The sequence below is a fragment of the Heterodontus francisci genome, chromosome 19 (genome assembly GCF_036365525.1).
Source record: "Heterodontus francisci isolate sHetFra1 chromosome 19, sHetFra1.hap1, whole genome shotgun sequence".
Classification (NCBI taxonomy): Eukaryota; Metazoa; Chordata; class Chondrichthyes; order Heterodontiformes; family Heterodontidae; genus Heterodontus; species Heterodontus francisci.
Window position 1 is genome coordinate 6,735,569 of NC_090389.1, and position 23,970 is coordinate 6,759,538.

The following is a 23,970-nucleotide window of genomic DNA, read 5'->3' on the forward strand; positions in this document are numbered from 1 at the left end:
ATTTACACCATGCTCGATTTACACCTTGCTGGATTTATACCATGCTCGATTTACACGATGCTCAATTCAGACGATGCCCAATTTACACTTTGCCCGATTTACACCCTGCTCGATTTACACCCTGCTCGATTTACACCCTGCTCAATTTACAACCTACTCAATTTACTCCATGCTCAATTTACTCCATGCTCAATTTACTCCATGCTCAATTTACACAATGCTCAATTTACTCCATGCTCGATTTACACTTTGCCCAATTTACACCATGCTCGATTTACTCCATGCTCGATTTACACCTTGCCCAATTTGCATCCTGTCCGATTTACACCCTTCTTGATTTACACCCTGCCCGATTTACACCTTGCCCGATTTACACAATGCTCAATTTACACCATGCTCGATTTACACCTTGCCCGATTTACACAATGCTCGATTTACACCTTGTCCGATTTACACAATGCTCAATTTACACGATGCTCGATTTACACCTTGCCCGATTTACACAATGCTCAATTTACACCATGCTCGATTTACACCTTGCCTGATTTACACAATGCTCGATTTACACCTTGTCCGATTTACACAATGCTCAATTTACACGATGCTCGATTTACACCTTGCCCGATTTACACAATGCTCAATTTACACCATGCTCGATTTACATAGCGCTCGATTTACACCTTGCCCGATTTACACAATGCTCGATTTACACCTTGTCCGATTTACACCATGCTCGATTTACACGTTGTCCGATTTACACAATGCTCAAGTTACACAATGCTCAATTTACACAATGCTCAATTTACACGATGCTCGATTTACACGATGCTCGATTTACACCTTGCCCGATTTACACAATGCTCAATTTACACCATGCTCGATTTACACAATGCTCGATTTACACGATGCTCGATTTACACCTTGCTCGATTTACACCTTGTCCGATTTACACCATGCTCAATTTACACCATGCTCGATTTACACCATGCTCGATTTACACCTTGTCCGATTTACACCATGCTCGATTTACACCATGCTCGACTTACACAATGCTCGATTTACACCTTGTCCGATTTGCACCATGCTCGATTTACACCATGCTCGATTTACACCATGCTCGATTTACACCTTGCTCGATTTACACCCTGCTCGATTTACACCTTGTCCGATTTACACCTGGCCCAATTTACACAATGCTCGATTTACACAATGCTCGATTTACACCTTGTCCGATTTATACCATGCTCGATTTACACTATGCTCGATTTACACCTTGCTCGATTTACACCTTGTCCGATTTACACAATGCTCGATTTACACAATGCTCGATTTACACCCTGCTCGATTTACACCCTGCCCGATTTACACCATGCTCGATTTACACCATGCTCGATTTACACCATGCTCGATTTACACCATGCTCGATTTACACCTGGCCCAATTTACACAATGCTCGATTTACACAATGCTCGATTTACACCTGGCCCAATTTACACAATGCTCGATTTACACCTTGCTCGATTTACACCCTGCTCGATTTACACCCTGCTCGATTTACACAGTGCTCGATTTACACCTTGCCCGAATTACACCTTGCTCGATTTACACCTTGCCCGATTTACACCTTGCCCGATTTACACGATGCTCGATTTACACCTTGCTCGATTTACACCCTGCTCGATTTACACCCTGCTCGATTTACACAATGCTCGATTTACACCTTGCCCGATTTACACAATGCTCGATTTACACCTTGCCCGATTTACACCTTGCCCGATTTACACGATGCTCGATTTACACCCTGCTCGATTTACACCCTGCTCGATTTACACCTTGCTCGATTTACACAATGCTCGAATTACACCTTGCCCGATTTACACCTTGCCCGATTTACACCTTGCCCGATTTACACGATGCTCGAATTACACCGTGCTCGACTTACACCTTGCCCGATTTACACCTTGCCCGATTTACACCTTGCTCGACTTACACCGTGCTCGATTTACACCTTGCCCGATTTACACCTTGCCCGATTTACACCTTGCCCGATTTACACGATGCTCGATTTACACGATGCTCGATTTACACCATGCTCGATTGACACGATGCTCGATTTACACCTTGCCTGATTTACATTCTGCTCGATTTACACTTTGCCCAATTTCCACCCTGCTCTATTTACACCCTGCCCGATTTCCACCATGCCCAATTTACACCCTGCCTGATTTACACCCTGCCCGATTTATACCAGGCTCAATTTACACCTTGCCCAATATTCACTTTGCCTAATTTACACCCTGCCCGATTTACACCAGCGCGATTTACACCTTTCACTATTTACACCCTGCCTTATTTACACCAGTTCGATTTACACCTTTCATGATTTACACCATGCCCGATTTACACCCTGCTCGATTTACTCCATGCTCAATTTACACTCTGTCCAATTTATACCAGGCTCGATTTACACCTTGCCCAATATTCATTTTGCCCAATTTACACCCTGCCCGATTTACACCAGCGCGATTTACACCTGCTCGATTTACACCTTTCACTATTTACACCCTGCCTGATTTACTCCACGCTCGATTTACACCCTACCTGATTTACACTGTGCTTGATTTGCATCTTGCCCGACTTGCACCTTGCCTGATTTGCTCCATGCTTGATTTAGACCCTGCCCTATTTGCAGTTTGCTCGATTTATACTCTGCCCGATTTACACCTTTCACAATTTACACCTTGCCTGATATACATCATGGCTGGTTTACATCATTCTGAATTTACACCATGCTTGATTTACACTGTGCTCAATATACACTGTGCCCGATTTACACCATGCTCGATTTAAATCATGCTCTATATACACCTTTCCCGATCTATGCCATGCTTGATTTAAACCATGCTCAATTTGTATCATGGCTAATTTACACCATCCTCAACTTATACCCCATGCAATTTACATCAAGCAATATTTGCATTGTGCAACATTAACACTCTGCCTGGTTAACACAATTCATAATTTGCACTATATGTTTTTAACCAGGTACAAATAACTCCATATACAATTTACAGTATGCATGGCTTACATCAGGTATGTTTTACATCCTTCCCCTGATTTACACCAGATTTATATCCCTGCCCAATTTATACCCCATCCTCTATACAATCCTTGGGTTACACCATGCTCTATTGTTAAAGTGCCTGATTTGCACCATGCATGATTTAAACTGTTCAGAATTTATACGCCACCTGATTTATGCCATGAACAATTTACACCAAGCTTGATTTACACTCCATCCGAGGTGTGCCCACTCTGGTGTAAACTATCCCGAAATTCCTCTGCCTACCTTATATCAGAGTGACTGTAACTAGCACTGGAACTCAACAACTCAGAGCTGGACTGACTCAAGGCAGATGTAGCAATCTGGAACAGCCTTACTATCCATGAATTCCTACACACTGCAGTCTCGCCACACTGTCTGGGTCGGCATATTTCATCTTGATTTATTTGTTAGCTGGTAGCAATACAACAACCTGCGTATATTTAATTTGTTGATGCTTCTATCAGTCTCACAAATCTCTCAGAATGCCGTAGATCCTCAAGACCACTCTTTCAAGTTGTTGTGTTCTACAAATTTCTCCATCAGCTGTGTTACTACACACAATTGATCTATTGCACTTCATGTAGTTCCACCTCTTTTCTCCTCTACAGTATCTAGTAGATACTTTCCCCAGAATACCCAACAAAATGATCGCTCTGTAAATCGTTGCATTTTCTTTTGCTTTCTTATTTCCCCAGTCTTCAGGCAGTAGCTCACGTTCACAAATTTTGTTCAACACAGAATGTTCCTCACCTGTCTGCACAACTCTACAATTATCAATAAGAATCCCCTATCATCTTCATGAAATACAATATTGTACAGGACTGTTTCTCCAGAATTAGTCACCATGGTCCTTATACTGCACAGATCTTCAAAATATTTTTTCCATCCTTGCTCCTTGCCTGTTTGCCTTCAATTATCTAACCATTTTGGACTTTTACTGTAGCTATTTTCAGTTTGTAAGATCTTATCTTCCTCGGAATTTCACTCCTTTTGGCGTAATCTTCTGCATCTTTGGAGAAAATGTGTTAAACTCATTATTTAGCCACGTGTTTTTATCTCTCTTAGATTTTAGCATAATGTTTCCAGTTAACTTGTTATTTCCAGTCCTCATATATTGGGATCTGCTTCACTGCTCATCTGAAGCTTTCTTTGTTTTTTGCTCAACACCAAGACATCTTCCATTATCCATTTCTGTTCCTTAGCGTTGTCTCTGAGACCCAAAACTTGCCTTAAAGTTCTTAATGTTCCTTTTTTGGTGGTGTTCCCCCTTTCTTCTACATCCATTTCTTTGGTTATCACAGTTATGATGTTTCTTTTTACATCTTTGTATTTGTATCTGATGTCAGGTTCTTTCAATTTGTCCATATCCCAGATTTCTGTTTTAAATATTTTTCCAGCAGCTCAATCTGATAACCAGTTTCTCTACTGAACCATAAATATGTCAAAGTATTAGAAGATGAGGACAACTTTATAACAGGGTCTCTGAGTGCACTGCTCCAATTATCCCTTGCTTTTACTGCCCTTCGAAGACTGCATTGAGTTTTGACTGCCCTGGGGTAAGCGGGTAGAAATTTGCCTTTAACGGTATTGCATTGGATGCCATATATGCCCTTCACAATATCCTAACAGTGCTGTGGGTCTACCTACATCACTTTGCCTGTAGCAGTTCAAGAAGGCAACTCACCACCACCTTCTCAAGGGCGATTAGGGATGAGCAATAAATGCTGGCATTGCCAGCGACACTCACATCCCATGAAAGAATAAAAAGAAGAAATTCAGAAACATTGGCTTTAATAGAAGGTGAGTATTGAGCAGAATATAAGTTGTGCTTGATGCGATAGTATCCAAGACAAATTTCTACCCTGGGCAATGTGGCAAGGGACGTGCGACTTTTGCACTGGATACTCTAAACGATTGATTGAGTTGTGCTTACAATTCTTGATTTGTACCTTTACCTAACCGACAGTCGCAAATTAAACTCAAGTTTGTTAATATTCATCATAGAAGACACTTCTCAGTGCCAAAGTTTAAGCTGGCAATGAAACTGTCTTACCCGCCCTCTCTGTTCTTCACCCCAAGTAAGCCCCAGAGCTGGACCAAGCAGTGAGCCTTACCTGAAACTGAACTGAAACCTAACTGAAACTTACCACCAAGTGTAGCAAAGAAGCCTTCGAAGTTGCAGCCAGCTGGTCCAAAGATGAAGTAGCCATTCATCGAGGTAATGATGGTGGTAGTAAACCCACCAAAGACCATGAAGAGGTCAGCCACGGCTAAGTTGAGGAGGATGTAGTTGAGGGGTTGCCGAAGTTTCTTATGCTGGAATGTGACATACAGGGTCAGGAAATTGACAGGAAAACCTGTTATGATGAGAAAGAACATGTAGGCTGCCAGTACTGAAAACATCCAAGGGTCAGCCAGGTAGTACTGGGAGTATTCAAACGGGCTCCTCACCACTCCTGTCTTGTTAGAAAAGGGGATATAGAAGTTCTCTCCTTCTGTACCATTCATGGTTGCAGGTTGTTGTGGGGCACAGCAGAAGCAAACCTTTTCCTTCCTCTCCTTCTGAAATGATCCTCTCTGAGCCTGACGCTGCCCAGTGGAGACAAACGACTACCCTGAGCAATGACAGGCCACAATCTCCTCTCCCAGGGGTCCATTCCCCTTATAAAGCAGTAGTCTTGGATTAACCTGGCCCTGCTTGTCAGCAGAAAGCAATCTAGGCCACTGCAAAAGCATAATAATCCAGCCAGGATCTCAGACAATATTATAAACTCATCAAGTTATTAACCCTACAGCTGCTACACTGGAAGGCGAGGCCTTTGGTGAAAGATTCCTCTCAGCTATTGTCAAATATAGAAAAATTAAAAGCAGGAAGCAGGTACATATCTCTCTGTGTGTCTACATCTGTGTGTACATGTATGTATCTGTGTCTGTTTACATGTGTGTATATATCTGTGTGTACACAATTGCATCTTTGTTTGTATTTACACGTGTGTGTCTTTGCATGCATGTGCTGTTAGAATATCAGACTTAATAAGAAAATGCTGTCATAAAAGTAAATTGTGACCAAAAGGTGGGCTTGCTTTATCTTATACACCAGAGAGACCAGTAGATCCAGAATGAATGAACTGTGTCTAGTTGCTCTTGAATTGTAGCTAAGCTCATGGCACTAACAGTCTCACTATCCCTTTGATATAACCAGATCCTGTAACAAGTCTTTGGGAGTTTTCAGGGCCTGAGTGTTTGAGTGGCCTGTGTGTCATCTTGAAGGCTATTCACCTTTCCAGGTTCACAGGGAAGCAGAAGAGGTGTGACATCTCTATGATGCTCGTTATCGTTGCAAGCCAATGAAATAGAAAAGGGGTGTATTGCTGAGACATAGTGGAGTGGATTTTGCAGTGCAAATAACGGCGACAAGTTCACCATCTGGCGTGGTCCAGCAACTTCTATAGTGTGCACTGCAGTACTACTCCCGAGGCCTCACAATTCTGTCACCGAGCTGCAGATTTCAACAGTAGGTTGGGAACAAATGTGAACTTGGACTAACTGCACACTAATTATGAAGTATTCACACTGAAAAATGTTGTACCTGCTATTTTCAGGCATTAAAGGGCCTCCACTCATTTTGCAGATACTTAATGAGGAAGCCCACACCAGAAAGGGTCTTTTAAATGTTAAAATGGATTCAAGAAAATGATTTTTTTAAGAACAATAATCTGATTGTATAAATGTTTTAAGAAGATTTAACAGGCATTTTCATTGTTTTAATGTAAGTAATCAAATCAAATAAATCTTGTTAAAAGGCTAACATGAAAACTTATAAAAGGTCTGCTAAACTTTGTTTAAAAAGTCAGTTCCATTAAAGTCTGATAAATGCTAATTCTTATTCAAAAAACATAAAATCTGTGACCTTTTAACATGATTTATCAGACTTCGAAAATGTTTCAATGTGGATCATTTTTTTAAAAATGATTTATCTGACTTCCTCAAAATAAACATATAAATGGTTCTGATCAAAACTATCACACTTTTAACTGTTTAAAGGGTTAATTTGGTAAAACGATTCATGTCAAATAAATCTGATTTAATCCTATGTTCCAAAGCCTTTTCACTGGTTTATTCAGGTTCTGTGGTGCACTGGCTGGAAGGCTGCACTACACAGTGCTGCTGGTTCTGACTGAGGCGGACAGGGAATGTTTTAAAAGGGGACAGGACCTGAGAGTGTATTTACACAAATCTTTGAAGGCGGCAGGACAACTTGAGCAGGCTTTTTTTTTCATATTCATTCACAGGATGTGGGTGTCACTGGCAATGCCAATATTTATTGACCAACACTAACTGCCTGCGAGGTTAGAGTAAGAGTAAGGGCAGTGGCCAGTTGGCAAGGACTTGGTCTTGTAGACTAATGATAATATGTTCAATCCCTGCCTGTGCCTCTGGTTTATTTTTCAGGATTGGATCAAGGGACTGACAATAGAGTAGTTACAATAAGGAATTTAATTATCCTAATATAGACTGGGATAGTAATTGTGTGAGGAGCAAAAGTTTCTGGAGTGTGTTCAGGAGAATTTTAGTCATCAGTATGTTTCCAGTCTAATGAGAAAGGAAGCATACTACCTATCAGAGGCCAACTCTCTGACACTTCCTCCTACCTCCGTCTGGACTGTGACCCCACTACCGAACTTCAAGCTGTTGTATCCAGGACTGTCCTTGATCTCATCTCCTCTGGAGATCTTCCCTCCATGGCCTCCACTTCACAGTTCCCCAAACCCATACAGCCCACTTCTCTCTCCTTCCCGAAATCCACAAACGAGACTGCCCTGGTAGATGCATCGTTTCAGCTTGTTCCTGCCCCACTGAACTGATTTCTTCTTATCTCAACTCTATTTTTACTCCTTTGTCCAGTCTCTTCCCACCTCCATTTGTGACTCTTGCAGCCCTCTGTTGCTTCAACAGTTTCCGGTTTCCTGGCCCTAACCACCTCCTCTTCACTATGGACGTCCAATCTCTCTACACCTCCATCCCCCACCAGAACGGGTTGAGGGCTCTCCGCTTCTTCCTTGAACAGAAACCCGACCAGTCCCCATCCACCACCACCCTCCTCCGCCTGGCTGAACTTGTTCTCACATTGAACAACTTCTCTTTCAACTCCATTCACTTCTTCCCAACAAACAGTGTTGCTATAGGTACACGCAACACTGGGTACAAGATTCAGTTCCATGGGAAGGAGATAGACGCAGGCAGGAGAGAGGTCTTTTTGTTTCAGTTCCATGAGAGATCTTTCTTCCATGCTCACACAGCTTTGTCTGTCTTCAAAATCCTATGTTGGAAGTTCAAAAACTCTGCAACAACCATTCATGTGACTAAAACTGGTCTGACCACTTCTGTGTATTGGGGAAGCAACTACTGGGTCCCCATTGTTTCAACATTGTCTGTTACTATGCAAATGTTCTTCCAGCCAGGGCTTACAATTTTAAGTTTTTGTTCATGTGCAGAAATAATGTGTGACTCAGTCTTGGCAATTGTTGGGGAGGGAGGGGGGGGGGGGTGGGGGGGGAGCGGGGAGGGGTTTTCCTGACACTACCAATGCTGGAAATCTGAAATAAAAATCAAAAGTGCTGGAAATACTCAGCAGGTCTGGCAGTATCTGTGGAGAGAGAAGCAGTTAATGTTTCAGATCAGTGACCTTTCATCAGAACAATTCTGGTAAATCTGTGCTGAGCTCCCCCCCGAGGCCAATATATCCTTCCTAAGGTGCGGTGCCCAAAACAGCTCACAGTAACTCCAGGTCCGATCTAACAAGGAATAAAAACAGAAAGTGCTGGAAATACTCAGCAGACGTGGCAGCATCTGTGGAGAGAGAAACAGAGTTAATGTTTCAGGTCTTTGACTATGCTTGCTTTCCTTAATTAACATACATTGGTACAGTGACTGTTAATTTTGTCCCAAATTATTGTTACTGAAAGTTTTCTCACCACCATGGTTAAACTGACCGGGTTGTGCTTATCCTTACAGCTTTTTTTGAACATGAGCGTAACATCTGCAATTCTCCAGTGCACTGGCACCACTCCTGTAATTAAGGAGGAATGGAAGGTTCTGGCCAGTGCCTCCACAATTTCCACCCTTACTTCCCTCAGTATCCTCGAATGAATCTCATCTGTCCCTGGTGACTTATCAACTTTAAGTATAGCCAACCTTTCTAATACCTCCTCTTTATCAATTTTTAGCCTATCCATTGTCTCAAATGTGTCCTCTTTCACTATGATTTCTTCCTTGGTAAAGGCAGATGCAAAGTATTCATTTATTACCTCAGCCATGCCCCCTGCCTCCATGTATAAATCCCCTTTTAGATTCCTAATCAGCCCCACTCCTCCTTTTACCATCCTTTTACTATTTGTATGTCTGTAGAAGACTTTTGGATTTCCTTTTATGTTAGCTCTCAGTCTGTTCTCATACTCTGTCTTTGCTTCTCTCATTTTTGTTACTTACCGTCTGAACCTTTTGTATTCAGCCTGATTCTTAATTATATTATCCATCTGACATCTGTCATATGCTTCATTTTCAGCTTCATCTTACTCTCTATCTCTTTCATTATTCAGGAGTTCTCAATCTGTTTGCCCTACCTTCACCCCTTGTGGAAATGTACCTGGACTGTACCTGAATTATCTCCTCTTTAAAGGCAGACCATTGTTCCATTAGAGTTTTGGCTTCCAATATTTGATTCCAATTTACCTAGGCCAGATCCATTCTCACTCCATTGAAGTTGGTCCTCCCTAAGTTAATTATCTTTACACTGAATGCATCTTTGTCCTTTTCCATAGCCAATCTAAACCTTATGATACTATGATAACTGTCCCCTAAATGTTCCCCTACTGAGAGTTGATCCACTTGACTCACCTCATTCCCCAGAACCATATTCAGCAATGCCTCCTTCCTCACTAGACTGGAAGCGTACTGATGTAGAAAATTCTCCTGAGCACACTCTAGAAATTCTTGCCGCATTCTACCTTTCTGGTAAATCTCCTCTGCACCCTCTCAAGAACATTCACATCCTTCCTGAAGTGTGGTGACCAGAACTGGATGCAGTACTCCTGTTGGGGCCTAACCAGAGCTTTATAAAGGTTCAGCATAACTTCCCTGCTTTTGTACTCAATGCCTCTATTTATGAAGGCAAGATCCCAGACTGAAAAACAACATTTACTAGAATTCGCTGTTTTCTATCCTTGAGCCTATTTTTTATCCAATTGGACACCGACCCTTCTATTCCACGAGCCTCAATGTTGTTAACTAGCCTTTTATGTGGTACTTTATCAAACACTTTCTTAAGATCCATATAGACAACATCCACCACATTCAATCTTCTCTGTTACCTCATCAAAAATTCAATTCGATTCATCAAGCATGATATACCTTTTACAAATCCATGCAGAGGAACCATCACTGTTGCCAGTATTCAGAATGGAAGACTGGTTGGAGAGTGCAATGCACTCGGGGGACTACTGCACTACTTGCCTGGTCGTTCCTGACTGCCTGGAGGTCACCCATTCCCTCTCTGCCTGCATACCTTAAGCTATGGGGTGACCACATCCATAAACATGCTATCCACGTAACTCTCAGCCTCGCAGATATGCTGCAGTGATCCCAGCTGCTGTTCAAGCTCCAAAACCCAGAGTTTATGCTGTTACAGCTGACAACACTCCCTGTACATGTGGTTGTTCAGGAGACAAGGGGTGTCCTGGAGTTCCCACATGGAGCAGGATGCACACTCCATGGGTCTGAGCTGCCCTGCCATACCTCTATTTATTAGACTATTAAACTTAATGGCTTAAATAAATAAAGACTTACTAGCTACTCAATCAGCTGCTTCTGTTGTGCTGACATCAATGTATTTTATAGGGAGATTAACTGAAATGTTTTACTTAACTCTTATCTAAAAACCTTAGATTTTGATGCACTGAAAAATTCAGTACTCTTTAGTGCTACTATACCTTGTTATTTAATTTTAACTTTATCCCCTGGGTCTGATTATTTAATTGAGCACTGATTGTAATTATATGATACACTATAAAATTGGCTTTAGTTTTCAGTTTTTATACGAATTAATCAATCAACTTTTAGTTTATAGTTGATTAATTTAGATTAAGTTAAAAGCTTACCAGAAAACTCACCCCCAGGTGACTCCTTGTCCTGTGACGTCACGTCATGATTTTTTTCCTCCTGTTGGGTTCAGACTCATAGCTCACGTCCCGATCCAGTCCGCTCCCGGCCTGCTACAACACTCTTAAAGGCACCCCTCTTCTTCTGTGCTTTGCTGCTCTGCTGTTGCCGGTAGTTACCATGCAGTTTTTAAATGCTCCTCTCTCCTGCTTTTTTGCATTTTTGCATGTTGTCTCTGACTGCGTTAGTTGTCCATGGATCTCTTACTCATTAGCAGTATAAACTGGTTCCATCATATTGAATTCTTTCCTGAACAGTGTTACGACCGAGGTGGAAGGAGTGCACTGTCTTTTCTAGTTCCACTTCTCCACAGGTCACAACATATATTTAAATGTTTACCCGGTTACCGATAGAGTTAGACATGTACTCTACTCTGTACCCCAGAATAAAATACACCAACCAGGTTTCCTTAATAAACAACAAAATTATCAGTTTATTAGAAAACAAGACTTATCCGGTATCGAAACAAAGCATTAACACACAGATTGAAATATGAAAGTTCCCTTTTTAAATCCCCCCCCCCGCCCCCACACACACACTCGCTAAAGACAAATAAAGAAATTTTCTCTGCAGAGCTCTTTTACAAAAAAAAGACAAAACATACTTTGGCAAAATACTTTTTAATTCTTGAATAAAAAAAATGGATGAGATAGGTTTTGTCCCAAAATGGCATACAATCTGGCGTCTGAGAACACATAGACGAGTCACTGGGATCTTTTCTGGAGCAGTTCTTCTCAGGTGGCGTCAAAAATTAATCTGGCAGGTTTTTCCAGCTTCTGAGGAGAAATGCAGCATCAGGGGTTTTAGCTCCCACACACTGGATCTTTGCAGGGTCTCACAGAGACAGGAGGAAAGAGACGAGCTGGGTGTTTCTCTCTTGACAGTTGATGTCCAACTAACTCAAAACAGTCCACAACCCAACCAGAAAGTCAAAATAATATCCCAAAAGCGACCTCCAGATTATAAATATCTCTTGGAAACAACTTTCGCAAGTCACCAAGGCTTCTGTTGTTTATTGAGCTCAAGGCATGTGACTGCCACCAAAGGTTGTTTTCAAACAAGATCTCCCAGTGATCCATGTAAAAAACATCCATGGAGTCTTTTCAGTTTTCCCAAATAAATAAATGCCCATGATTCTAAAATACTAATCCTCAAAAAAAAATTTAAAAGTACTTTCAGAACAGCTCCCACTGATATGATAAAGAAAAAGAGACAGAGAGTGCAGAGGTTCACAGAGAGAAGCAGAAAGGAGAGAGTGAGAGATACAGATAGAGAGAGACAGACAGCAATACAAAGGAAGAGATAGAGGGAGAGATACAGAGAGAGAGAGACAGACAAAGATGCAGGAGAAAAAGAGGCAGACAGAAATAGATGCATAAAGAAAAATACAGACACAGAGACAGGGAGAAAGGCAGAGATAGAGACAGACAGAAAGAATTGCAGAGACAGACAGACAGACAGAGATGCAGATAGAGAAAGTGAGACAGAGACACGGAGAGAGATGCAGAGAGAGAGAGAGACAGACAGAGAAAAATGCAGAGAGAGATATGGAGACAGAGAGGGAGAGCTGCAGAAAGAGAGGTAGAGAGAGGGAGAGAGACGTCCAGATATCATAGAAGCATAGACCAGTTATACCACAGACGGAGGTCAGACCACCATATCTATGCCAGCTCATGACAAGGGAAACGAACCTAATCCCCACAGCCTTTTCCCTGCAGCCCTGCAAATTTTCTCTCTTCAGTTTTCCAGTTTTCTTTTGAAGGCCTCAATTGAATCTACATCCACCACACCCTCAAATCCTAAAAACACTCACATGCTCAGGCAGTGCATTCTGCATCCGAAACACTCACTCACACCCTGGGGCAGTGCATTCCACAACCTAAAAACTCACTCACAATCTCGGGCAGTGCATCCAGCTCCTAACCAATCACTCACTCTCAGGCAGTGCATTCCACATCCTAAACACACACTCACTCTCAGGCAGTGCATTCCAGACCCGAAACACTCACTTACACTCTCGGGCAGGGCCTTCCACATCCTAACCACTCTCTCACACTCTGCGGCAGTGCCTTACACATCCAAAACGCGCACACACTCTCACGCAGTGCATTCCACATCCGAAACACTCACTCACACTCTCGAGCAGTGCATTCCACATCCTAACCACTCACTCACACTCTCGGGCAGTGCATTCCACATCCGAAACACACGCTCACACTCTCGGCAAGTGCATTCCAGATCCTAAACACTCACTCACACTCTCGCGCAGTGCATTCCACGTCCTAAACACTACTCACACACTCGTGAGGTGCATTCCACATCCTAAACACTCACTCACACTCTCGCGCACTGCATTCCACATCCTAAACACTACTCACACACTCGTGAGGTGCATTCCAGATCCTAAACACACACTCACACTATCGGGCAGTGCATTCCAGATCCTAAACACACACTCACACTCTCTGGCAGTGCATTCCAGATCCTAAACACACACTCACACTCTCTGGCAGTGCATTCCAGATCCTAAACACACACTCACACTCACTGGCAGTGCATTCCAGATCCTAAACACACACTCACACTCTCTGGCAGTGCATTCCAGATCCTAAACACACACTCACACTCTCTGGCAGTGCCTTCCAGATACTAAACACTCACTCACACTCTCTGGCAGTGCATCCCACATCCGAAACATTCACTCAGACTCTCGGGCAGTGCATTCCAGATCCTAAACACTCACTCACACTCTCTGGCAGTGCATTCCAGATCCTAAACACTCACTCACACTCTCTGGCAGTGCATTCCAGATCCTAAACACTCACTCACACTCTCAGGCAGTGCATTCCACGTCCTAAACACTACTCACACACTCGTGAGGTGCATTCCACATCCTAAACACACACTCACACTCTCAGGCAGTGCCTTCCAGATACTAAACACTCACTCACACTCTCTGGCAGTGCATTCCAGATCCTAAACACACACTCACACACTCGTGAGGTGCATTCCACATCCTAAACACTCACTCACACTCTCGCGCACTGCATTCCACATCCTAAACACTACTCACACACTCGTGAGGTGCATTCCAGATCCTAAACACTCACTCACACTCTCAGGCAGTGCATTCCACATCCCAAACACTCACTCCCACTCTCGGGCAGTGCATTCCACGTCCTAAACACTCACTCACACTCTCTGGCAGTGCATTCCAGATCCTAAACACACACTCACACTATCGGGCAGTGCATCCCACATCCGAAACATTCACTCAGACTCTCGGGCAGTGCATTCCAGATCCTAAACACTCACTCACACTCTCTGGCAGTGCATTCCAGATCCTAAACACACACTCACACTCTCTGGCAGTGCATTCCAGATCCTAAACACACACTCACACTCTCTGGCAGTGCATTCCAGATCCTAAACACACACTCACACTCTCTGGCAGTGCATTCCAGATCCTAAACACACACTCACACTCTCTGGCAGTGCATTCCAGATCCTAAACACACACTCACACTCTCAGGCAGTGCCTTCCAGATACTAAACACTCACTCACACTCTCAGGCAGTGCCTTCCAGATACTAAACACTCACTCACACTCTCGCGCAGTGCATTCCAGATCCTAAACACTCACTCACACTCTCGCGCAGTGCATTCCAGATCCTAAACACACACTCACACTCTCAGGCAGTGCCTTCCAGATACTAAACACTCACTCACACTCTCGCGCAGTGCATTCCAGATCCTAAACACTCACTCACACTCTCGCGCAGTGCATTCCAGATCCTAAACACTCACTCACACTCACGGGCAGTGCATTCCACGTCCTAAACACTACTCACCCACTCGTGAGGTGCATTCCAGATCCGAAACACTCACTCACACTCTCGGGCAGTGCATTCCAGATCCTAAACACTCACTCACTCACTCGTGAGGTGCATTCCAGATCCTAAACACTCACTCACACTCACGGGCAGTGCATTCCACATCCTAAACACTCACTCACACTCTCGGGCAGTGCATTTCACATCCTAAACACTCACTCACACTCTCGGGCAGTGCAATCTAGGTACGAAACACTAACTCACACTCTCGGGCAGTGCATTCCACGTCCGAAACACTACTCTCACACTTGTGAGGTGCATTCCAGAACCTAAACACTCACTCACACTCTCGGGCAGTGCATTCCACATCCTAAACACTCACTCACACTCTCGGGCAGTGCATTTCACATCCGAAACACTCACTCACAGTCTCGGGCAGTGCATTTCACATCCTAAACACTCACTCACACTCTCGGGCAGTGCATTCCACATCCTAAACAATCACTCTCGGGCAGAGCATTCAACGTCCTAAACACTACTCTCACACTCGTGAGATGCATTCCAGATCCCAAACAATCACTCACACCCTCGGGCAGTGCATTCCAGATCCTAAACACTCACTCACACTCTCGGGCAAAGCATTCCATATCCTAAACACTCACTCACACTCTCAGGCAGTGCATTCCACATCCTAAACACTCACTCACACTCTCAGGCAGTGCATTCCATATCCTAAACGCTCACTCACACTCTCGGGCAGTGCATTCCACATCCTAAACACTCACTCACACTCTCAGGCAGTGCATTCCACATCCTAAACACTCACTCACACTCTCAGGCAGTGCAAACCACAACTTAAATACTCACTCACACTCTCGGGCAGTGCTTTCCACATCCTAAACACTCGCTCACACTCTCAGGCAGTGCATTCCAGATCCTAAACACTAACTCACACTCTCAGGCAGTGCATTCCACGTCCTAAACACTACTCACACACTCGTGAGGTGCATTCCACATCCTAAACACTCACTCACACTCTCGCGCACTGCATTCCACATCCTAAACACTAACTCACACTCTCTGGCAGTGCATTCCAGATCCTAAACACTCACTCACACTCTCGGGCAGTGCATTCCACGTCCTAAACACTCACTCACACTCTCTGGCAGTGCATTCCAGATCCTAAACACACACTCACACTATCGGGCAGTGCATCCCACATCCGAAACATTCACTCAGACTCTCGGGCAGTGCATTCCAGATCCTAAACACTCACTCACACTCTCTGGCAGTGCATTCCAGATCCTAAACACTCACTCACACTCTCAGGCAGTGCATTCCACGTCCTAAACACTCACTCACACTCTCGCGCACTGCATCCAACATCCTAAACACTAACTCACACTCTCTGGCAGTGCATTCCAGATCCTAAACACACACTCACACTCTCTGGCAGTGCATTCCAGATCCTAAACACACACTCACACTATCGGGCAGTGCATCCCACATCCGAAACATTCACTCAGACTCTCGGGCAGTGCATTCCAGATCCTAAACACTCACTCACACTCTCTGGCAGTGCATTCCAGATCCTAAACACACACTCACACTCTCTGGCAGTGCATTCCAGATCCTAAACACACACTCACACTCTCTGGCAGTGCATTCCAGATCCTAAACACACACTCACACTATCGGGCAGTGCATCCCACATCCGAAACATTCACTCAGACTCTCGGGCAGTGCATTCCAGATCCTAAACACTCACTCACACTCTCTGGCAGTGCATTCCACATCCTAAACACACACTCACACTCTCGCGCAGTGCATTCCAGATCCTAAACACTCACTCACACTCTCGCGCAGTGCATTCCAGATCCTAAACACTCACTCACACTCTCGGGCAGTGCATTCCACGTCCTAAACACTACTCACCCACTCGTGAGGTGCATTCCAGATCCGAAACACTCACTCACACTCTCGGGCAGTGCATTCCAGATCCTAAACACTCACTCACTCACTCGTGAGGTGCATTCCAGATCCTAAACACTCACTCACACTCACGGGCAGTGCATTCCACATCCTAAACACTCACTCACACTCTCGGGCAGTGCATTTCACATCCTAAACACTCACTCACACTCTCGGCAGTGCAATCTAGGTACGAAACACTCACTCACAGTCTCGGGCAGTGGATTTCACATCCTGAACACTCACTCACACTCTCAGGCAGTGCATTCCATATCCTAAACGCTCACTCACACTCTCAGGCAGTGCAAACCACAACCTAAATACTCACTCACACTCTCGGGCAGTGCATTCCACATCCGAAACAGTAACTCACACTCTCGGGCAGTGCATTCCACATCCTAAACACTAATTCACACTCTCAGCCAGTGCATTCCACATCCTAAACACACACTCTTACTCTCAGGCAGTGCATTCCACATCCTAAATACTCACTCACACTCTCGGGCGGTGCAAACCACATCATAAACACTCACTCACACTCTCGGGCAGTGCATTCCACATCCTAAACACTAATTCACACTCTCAGCCAGTGCATTCCACATCCTAAACACACACTCTTACTCTCAGGCAGTGCATTCCACATCCTAAATACTCACTCACACTCTCGGGCGGTGCAAACCACATCCTAAACACTCACTCACACTCTCGGGCGGTGCAAACCACATCCTAAATACTCACTCACACTCTCGGGCAGAGCATTCAACGTCCAAAACACTACTCTCACACTCGTGAGATGCATTCCACATCCTAAACACTCACTCACACTCTCGCGCACTGCATTCCACATCCTAAACACTACTCACACACTCGTGAGGTGCATTCCAGATCCTAAACACTCACTCACACTCTCAGGCAGTGCACTCCACATCCTAAACACTCACTCACACTCTCGGGCAGTGCATTCCACGTCCTAAACACTCACTCACACTCTCTGGCAGTGCATTCCAGATCCTAAACACACACTCACACTATCGGGCAGTGCATCCCACATCCGAAACATTCACTCAGACTCTCGGGCAGTGCATTCCAGATCCTAAACACTCACTCACACTCTCTGGCAGTGCATTCCAGATCCTAAACACACACTCACACTCTCGCGCAGTGCATTCCACATCCTAAACACTCACTCACACTCTCGGGCAGTGCATTCCACGTCCTAAACACTACTCACCCACTCGTGAGGTGCATTCCAGATCCGAAACACTCACTCACACTCTCGGGCAGTGCATTCCAGATCCTAAACACTCACTCACTCACTCGTGAGGTGCATTCCAGATCCTAAACACTCACTCACACTCACGGGCAGTGCATTCCACATCCTAAACACTCACTCACACTCTCGGGCAGTGCATTTCACATCCTAAACACTCACTCACACTCTCGGGCAGTGCAATCTAGGTACGAAACACTAACTCACACTCTCGGGCAGTGCATTCCACGTCCGAAACACTACTCTCACACTTGTGAGGTGCATTCCAGAACCTAAACACTCACTCACACTCTCAGGCAGTGCATTTCACATCCTAAACACTCACTCACAGTCTCGGGCAGTGCATTCCACATCCTAAACACTCACTCACACTCTCAGGCAGTGCATTTCACATCCTAAACTCTCACTCACACTCTCGGGCAGTGCATTCCACATCCTAAACACTCACTCACACTCTCGGGCAGTGCATTTCACATCCTAAACACTCACTCACAGTCTCGGGCAGTGCATTCCACATCCTAAACACTCACTCACACTCTCGGGCAGTGCATTTCACATCCGAAACACTCACTCACAGTCTCGGGCAGTGCATTTCACATCCTAAACACTCACTCACACTCTCGGGCAGTGCATTCCACATCCTAAACACTCACTCACACACTCGGGCAGTGCATTTCACATCCGAAACACTCACTCACAGTCTCGGGCAGTGCATTTCACATCCCAAACAATCACTCACACTCTCAGGCAGTGCATTCCAGATCCTAAACACTCACTCACACCCTCGGGCAGTGCATTCCAGATCCTAAACACTCACTCACACTCTCAGGCAGTGCATTCCACGTCCTAAACACTACTCACCCACTCGTGAGGTGCATTCCAGATCCGAAACACTCACTCACACTCTCGGGCAGTGCATTCCAGATCCTAAACACTCACTCACTCACTCGTGAGGTGCATTCCAGATCCTAAACACTCACTCACACTCACGGGCAGTGCATTCCACATCCTAAACACTCACTCACACTCTCGGGCAGTGCATTTCACATCCTAAACACTCACTCACACTCTCGCGCAGTGCATTCCAGATCCTAAACACTCACTCACACTCTCGGGCAGTGCATTCCACGTCCTAAACACTACTCACCCACTCGTGAGGTGCATTCCAGAACCTAAACACTCACTCACACTCTCAGGCAGTGCATTCCACATCCGAAACACTCACTCACACTCTCGGGCAGTGCATTTCACATCCGAAACACTCACTCACAGTCTCGGGCAGTGCATTTCACATCCTAAACACTCACTCACACACTCGGGCAGTGCATTTCACATCCGAAACACTCACTCACAGTCTCGGGCAGTGCATTTCACATCCGAAACACTCACTCACAGTCTCGGGCAGTGCATTTCACATCCCAAACAATCACTCACACTCTCAGGCAGTGCATTCCAGATCCTAAACACACACTCACACTCTCAGGCAGTGCATTCCACGTCCTAAACACTACTCACCCACTCGTGAGGTGCATTCCAGATCCGAAACACTCACTCACAGTCTCGGGCAGTGCATTTCACATCCGAAACACTCACTCACAGTCTCGGGCAGTGCATTTCACATCCCAAACAATCACTCACACTCTCAGGCAGTGCATTCCAGATCCTAAACACACACTCACACTCTCAGGCAGTGCATTCCACGTCCTAAACACTACTCACCCACTCGTGAGGTGCATTCCAGATCCGAAACACTCACTCACACCCTCGGGCAGTGCATTCCAGATCCTAAACACTCACTCACACTCTCAGGCAGTGCATTCCACGTCCTAAACACTACTCACCCACTCGTGAGGTGCATTCCAGATCCGAAACACTCACTCACACTCTCGGGCAGTGCATTCCAGATCCTAAACACTACTCACCCACTCGTGAGGTGCATTCCAGAACCTAAACACTCACTCACACTCTCAGGCAGTGCATTCCACATCCGAAACACTCACTCACACTCTCGGGCAGTGCATTCCACATCCTAAACACTACTCTCACACTCGTGAGATGCATTCCAGATTCCAAACAATCACTCACACTCTCAGGCAGTGCATTCCAGATCCTAAACACTCACTCACACCCTCGGGCAGTGCATTCCAGATCCTAAACACTCACTCACACTCTCGGGCAAAGCATTCCATATCCTAAACACTCACTCACACTCTCAGGCAGTGCATTCCACATCCTAAACACTCACTCACACTCTCGGGCAGTGGATTTCACATCCTGAACACTCACTCACACTCTCAGGCAGTGCATTCCATATCCTAAACGCTCACTCACACTCTCGGGCAGTGCATTCCACATCCTAAACACTCACTCACACTCTCAGGCAGTGCAAACCACAACCTAAATACTCACTCACACTCTCGGGCAGTGCTTTCCACATCCTAAACACTCGCTCACACTCTCAGGCAGTGCATTCCAGATCCTAAACACTAACTCACACTCTCAGGCAGTGCATTCCACGTCCTAAACACTACTCACACACTCGTGAGGTGCATTCCACATCCTAAACACTCACTCACACTCTCGCGCACTGCATTCCACATCCTAAACACTAACTCACACTCTCTGGCAGTGCATTCCAGATCCTAAACACACACTCACACTATCGGGCAGTGCATCCCACATCCGAAACATTCACTCAGACTCTCGGGCAGTGCATTCCAGATCCTAAACACTCACTCACACTCTCTGGCAGTGCATTCCAGATCCTAAACACACACTCACACTCTCTGGCAGTGCATTCCAGATCCTAAACACACACTCACACTCTCTGGCAGTGCATTCCAGATCCTAAACACACACTCACACTCTCTGGCAGTGCATTCCAGATACTAAACACTCACTCACACTCTCAGGCAGTGCATTCCACGTCCTAAACACTACTCACACACTCGTGAGGTGCATTCCACATCCTAAACACTCACTCACACTCTCGCGCACTGCATTCCACATCCTAAACACTACTCACACACTCGTGAGGTGCATTCCAGATCCTAAACACTCACTCACACTCTCAGGCAGTGCATTCCACATCCTAAACACTCACTCACACTCTCGGGCAGTGCATTCCACGTCCTAAACACACACTCACACTCTCAGGCAGTGCCTTCCAGATACTAAACACTCACTCACACTCTCGCGCAGTGCATTCCAGATCCTAAACACTCACTCACACTCTCGGGCAGTGCATTCCACGTCCTAAACACTACTCACACACTCGTGAGGTGCATTCCAGATCCGAAACACTCACTCACACTCTCGGGCAGTGCATTCCAGATCCTAAACACTCACTCACTCACTCGTGAGGTGCATTCCAGATCCTAAACACTCACTCACACTCACGGGCAGTGCATTCCACATCCTAAACACTCACTCACACTCTCGGGCAGTGCATTTCACATCCTAAACACTCACTCACACTCTCGGGCAGTGCAATCTAGGTACGAAACACTAACTCACACTCTCGGGCAGTGCATTCCACGTCCGAAACACTACTCTCACACTTGTGAGGTGCATTCCACATCCTAAACACTCACTCACACTCTCGGGCAGTGCATTTCACATCCTAAACACTCACTCACAGTCTCGGGCAGTGCATACCACATCCTAAACACTCACTCACACTCTCGGGCAGTGCATTCCACATCCTAAACACTAACTCACACTCTCGGGCAGTGCATTTCACATCCGAAACACTCACTCACAGTCTCGGGCAGTGCATTCCACATCCTAAACACTAACTCACAGTCTCGGGCAGTGCATTCCACATCCTAAACACTAACTCACACTCTCGGGCAGTGCATTCCACATCCTGAACACTCACTCACACTCTCAAGCAGTGCATTCCACATCCTAAACACACACTCACACTCTCGGGCAGTGCATTTCACATCCTAAACACTCACTCACACTCTCGGGCAGTGCATTCCACATCCTAAACAATCACTCTCGGGCAGAGCATTCAACGTCCTAAACACTACTCTCACACTCGTGAGATGCATTCCAGATCCCAAACAATCACTCACACTCTCAGGCAGTGCATTCCAGATCCTAAACACTCACTCACACCCTCGGGCAGTGCATTCCAGATCCTAAACACTCACTCACACTCTCAGGCAGTGCATTCCATATCCAAAACGCTCACTCACACTCTCAGGCAGTGCAAACCACAACCTAAATACTCACTCACACTCTCGGGCAGTGCATTCCACATCCGAAACACTAACTCACACTCTCGGGCAGTGCATTCCACATCCGAAACACTAATTCACACTCTCAGCCAGTGCATTCCACATCCTAAACACACACTCTTACTCTCAGGCAGTGCATTCCACATCCTAAATACTCACTCACACTCTCGGGCGGTGCAAACCACATCCTAAACACTCACTCACACTCTCGGGCGGTGCAAACCACATCCGAAATACTCACTCACACTCTTGGGCAGAGCATTCAACGTCCAAAACACTACTCTCACACTCGTGAGATGCATTCCACATCCTAAACACTCACTCACACTCTCGCGCACTGCATTCCACATCCTAAACACTACTCACACACTCGTGAGGTGCATTCCAGATCCTAAACACTCACTCACACTCTCAGGCAGTGCATTCCACATCCTAAACACTCACTCACACTCTCGGGCAGTGCATTCCACGTCCTAAACACTCACTCACACTCACTGGCAGTGCATTCCAGATCCTAAACACACACTCACACTATCGGGCAGTGCATCCCACATCCGAAACATTCACTCAGACTCTCGGGCAGTGCATTCCAGATCCTAAACACTCACTCACACTCTCTGGAAGTGCATTCCAGATCCTAAACACACACTCACACTCTCTGGCAGTGCATTCCAGATCCTAAACACACACTCACACTCTCTGGGCAGTGCATTCCAGATCCTAAACACACACTCACACTCTCAGGCAGTGCCTTCCAGATACTAAACACTCACTCACACTCTCGCGCAGTGCATTCCAGATCCTAAACACTCACTCACACTCTCGCGCAGTGCATTCCAGATCCTAAACACTCACTCACACTCTCGGGCAGTGCATTCCACGTCCTAAACACTACTCACCCACTCGTGAGGTGCATTCCAGATCCGAAACACTCACTCACACTCTCGGGCAGTGCATTCCAGATCCTAAACACTCACTCACTCACTCGTGAGGTGCATTCCAGATCATAAACACTCACTCACACTCACGGGCAGTGCATTCCACATCCTAAACACTCACTCACACTCTCGGGCAGTGCATTTCACATCCTAAACACTCACTCACACTCTCGGGCAGTGCATTCCACATCCTAAACACTCACTCACACTCTCGGGCAGTGCAATCTAGGTACGAAACACTAACTCACACTCTCGGGCAGTGCATTCCACGTCCGAAACACTACTCTCACACTTGTGAGGTGCATTCCAGAACCTAAACACTCACTCACACTCTCAGGCAGTGCATTTCACATCCGAAACACTCACTCACACTCTCGGGCAGTGCATT

General features: G+C 45.5%; 1 protein-coding gene across 1 annotated transcript in view; it reads right to left on the reverse strand.

Moving 5' to 3' along the window:
* LOC137379941 (rhodopsin) overlaps positions 1–5,614 on the reverse strand; it is a 37,524-nt gene extending 31,910 nt beyond the window's left edge. The window contains exon 1 of the mRNA XM_068051339.1: positions 5,254–5,614. Within this exon, the coding sequence (XP_067907440.1) occupies positions 5,254–5,614 (361 nt within the window). The remainder of the gene's footprint in view (positions 1–5,253) is intronic.
* Between the last annotated feature and the right edge of the window lie 18,356 nt (positions 5,615–23,970).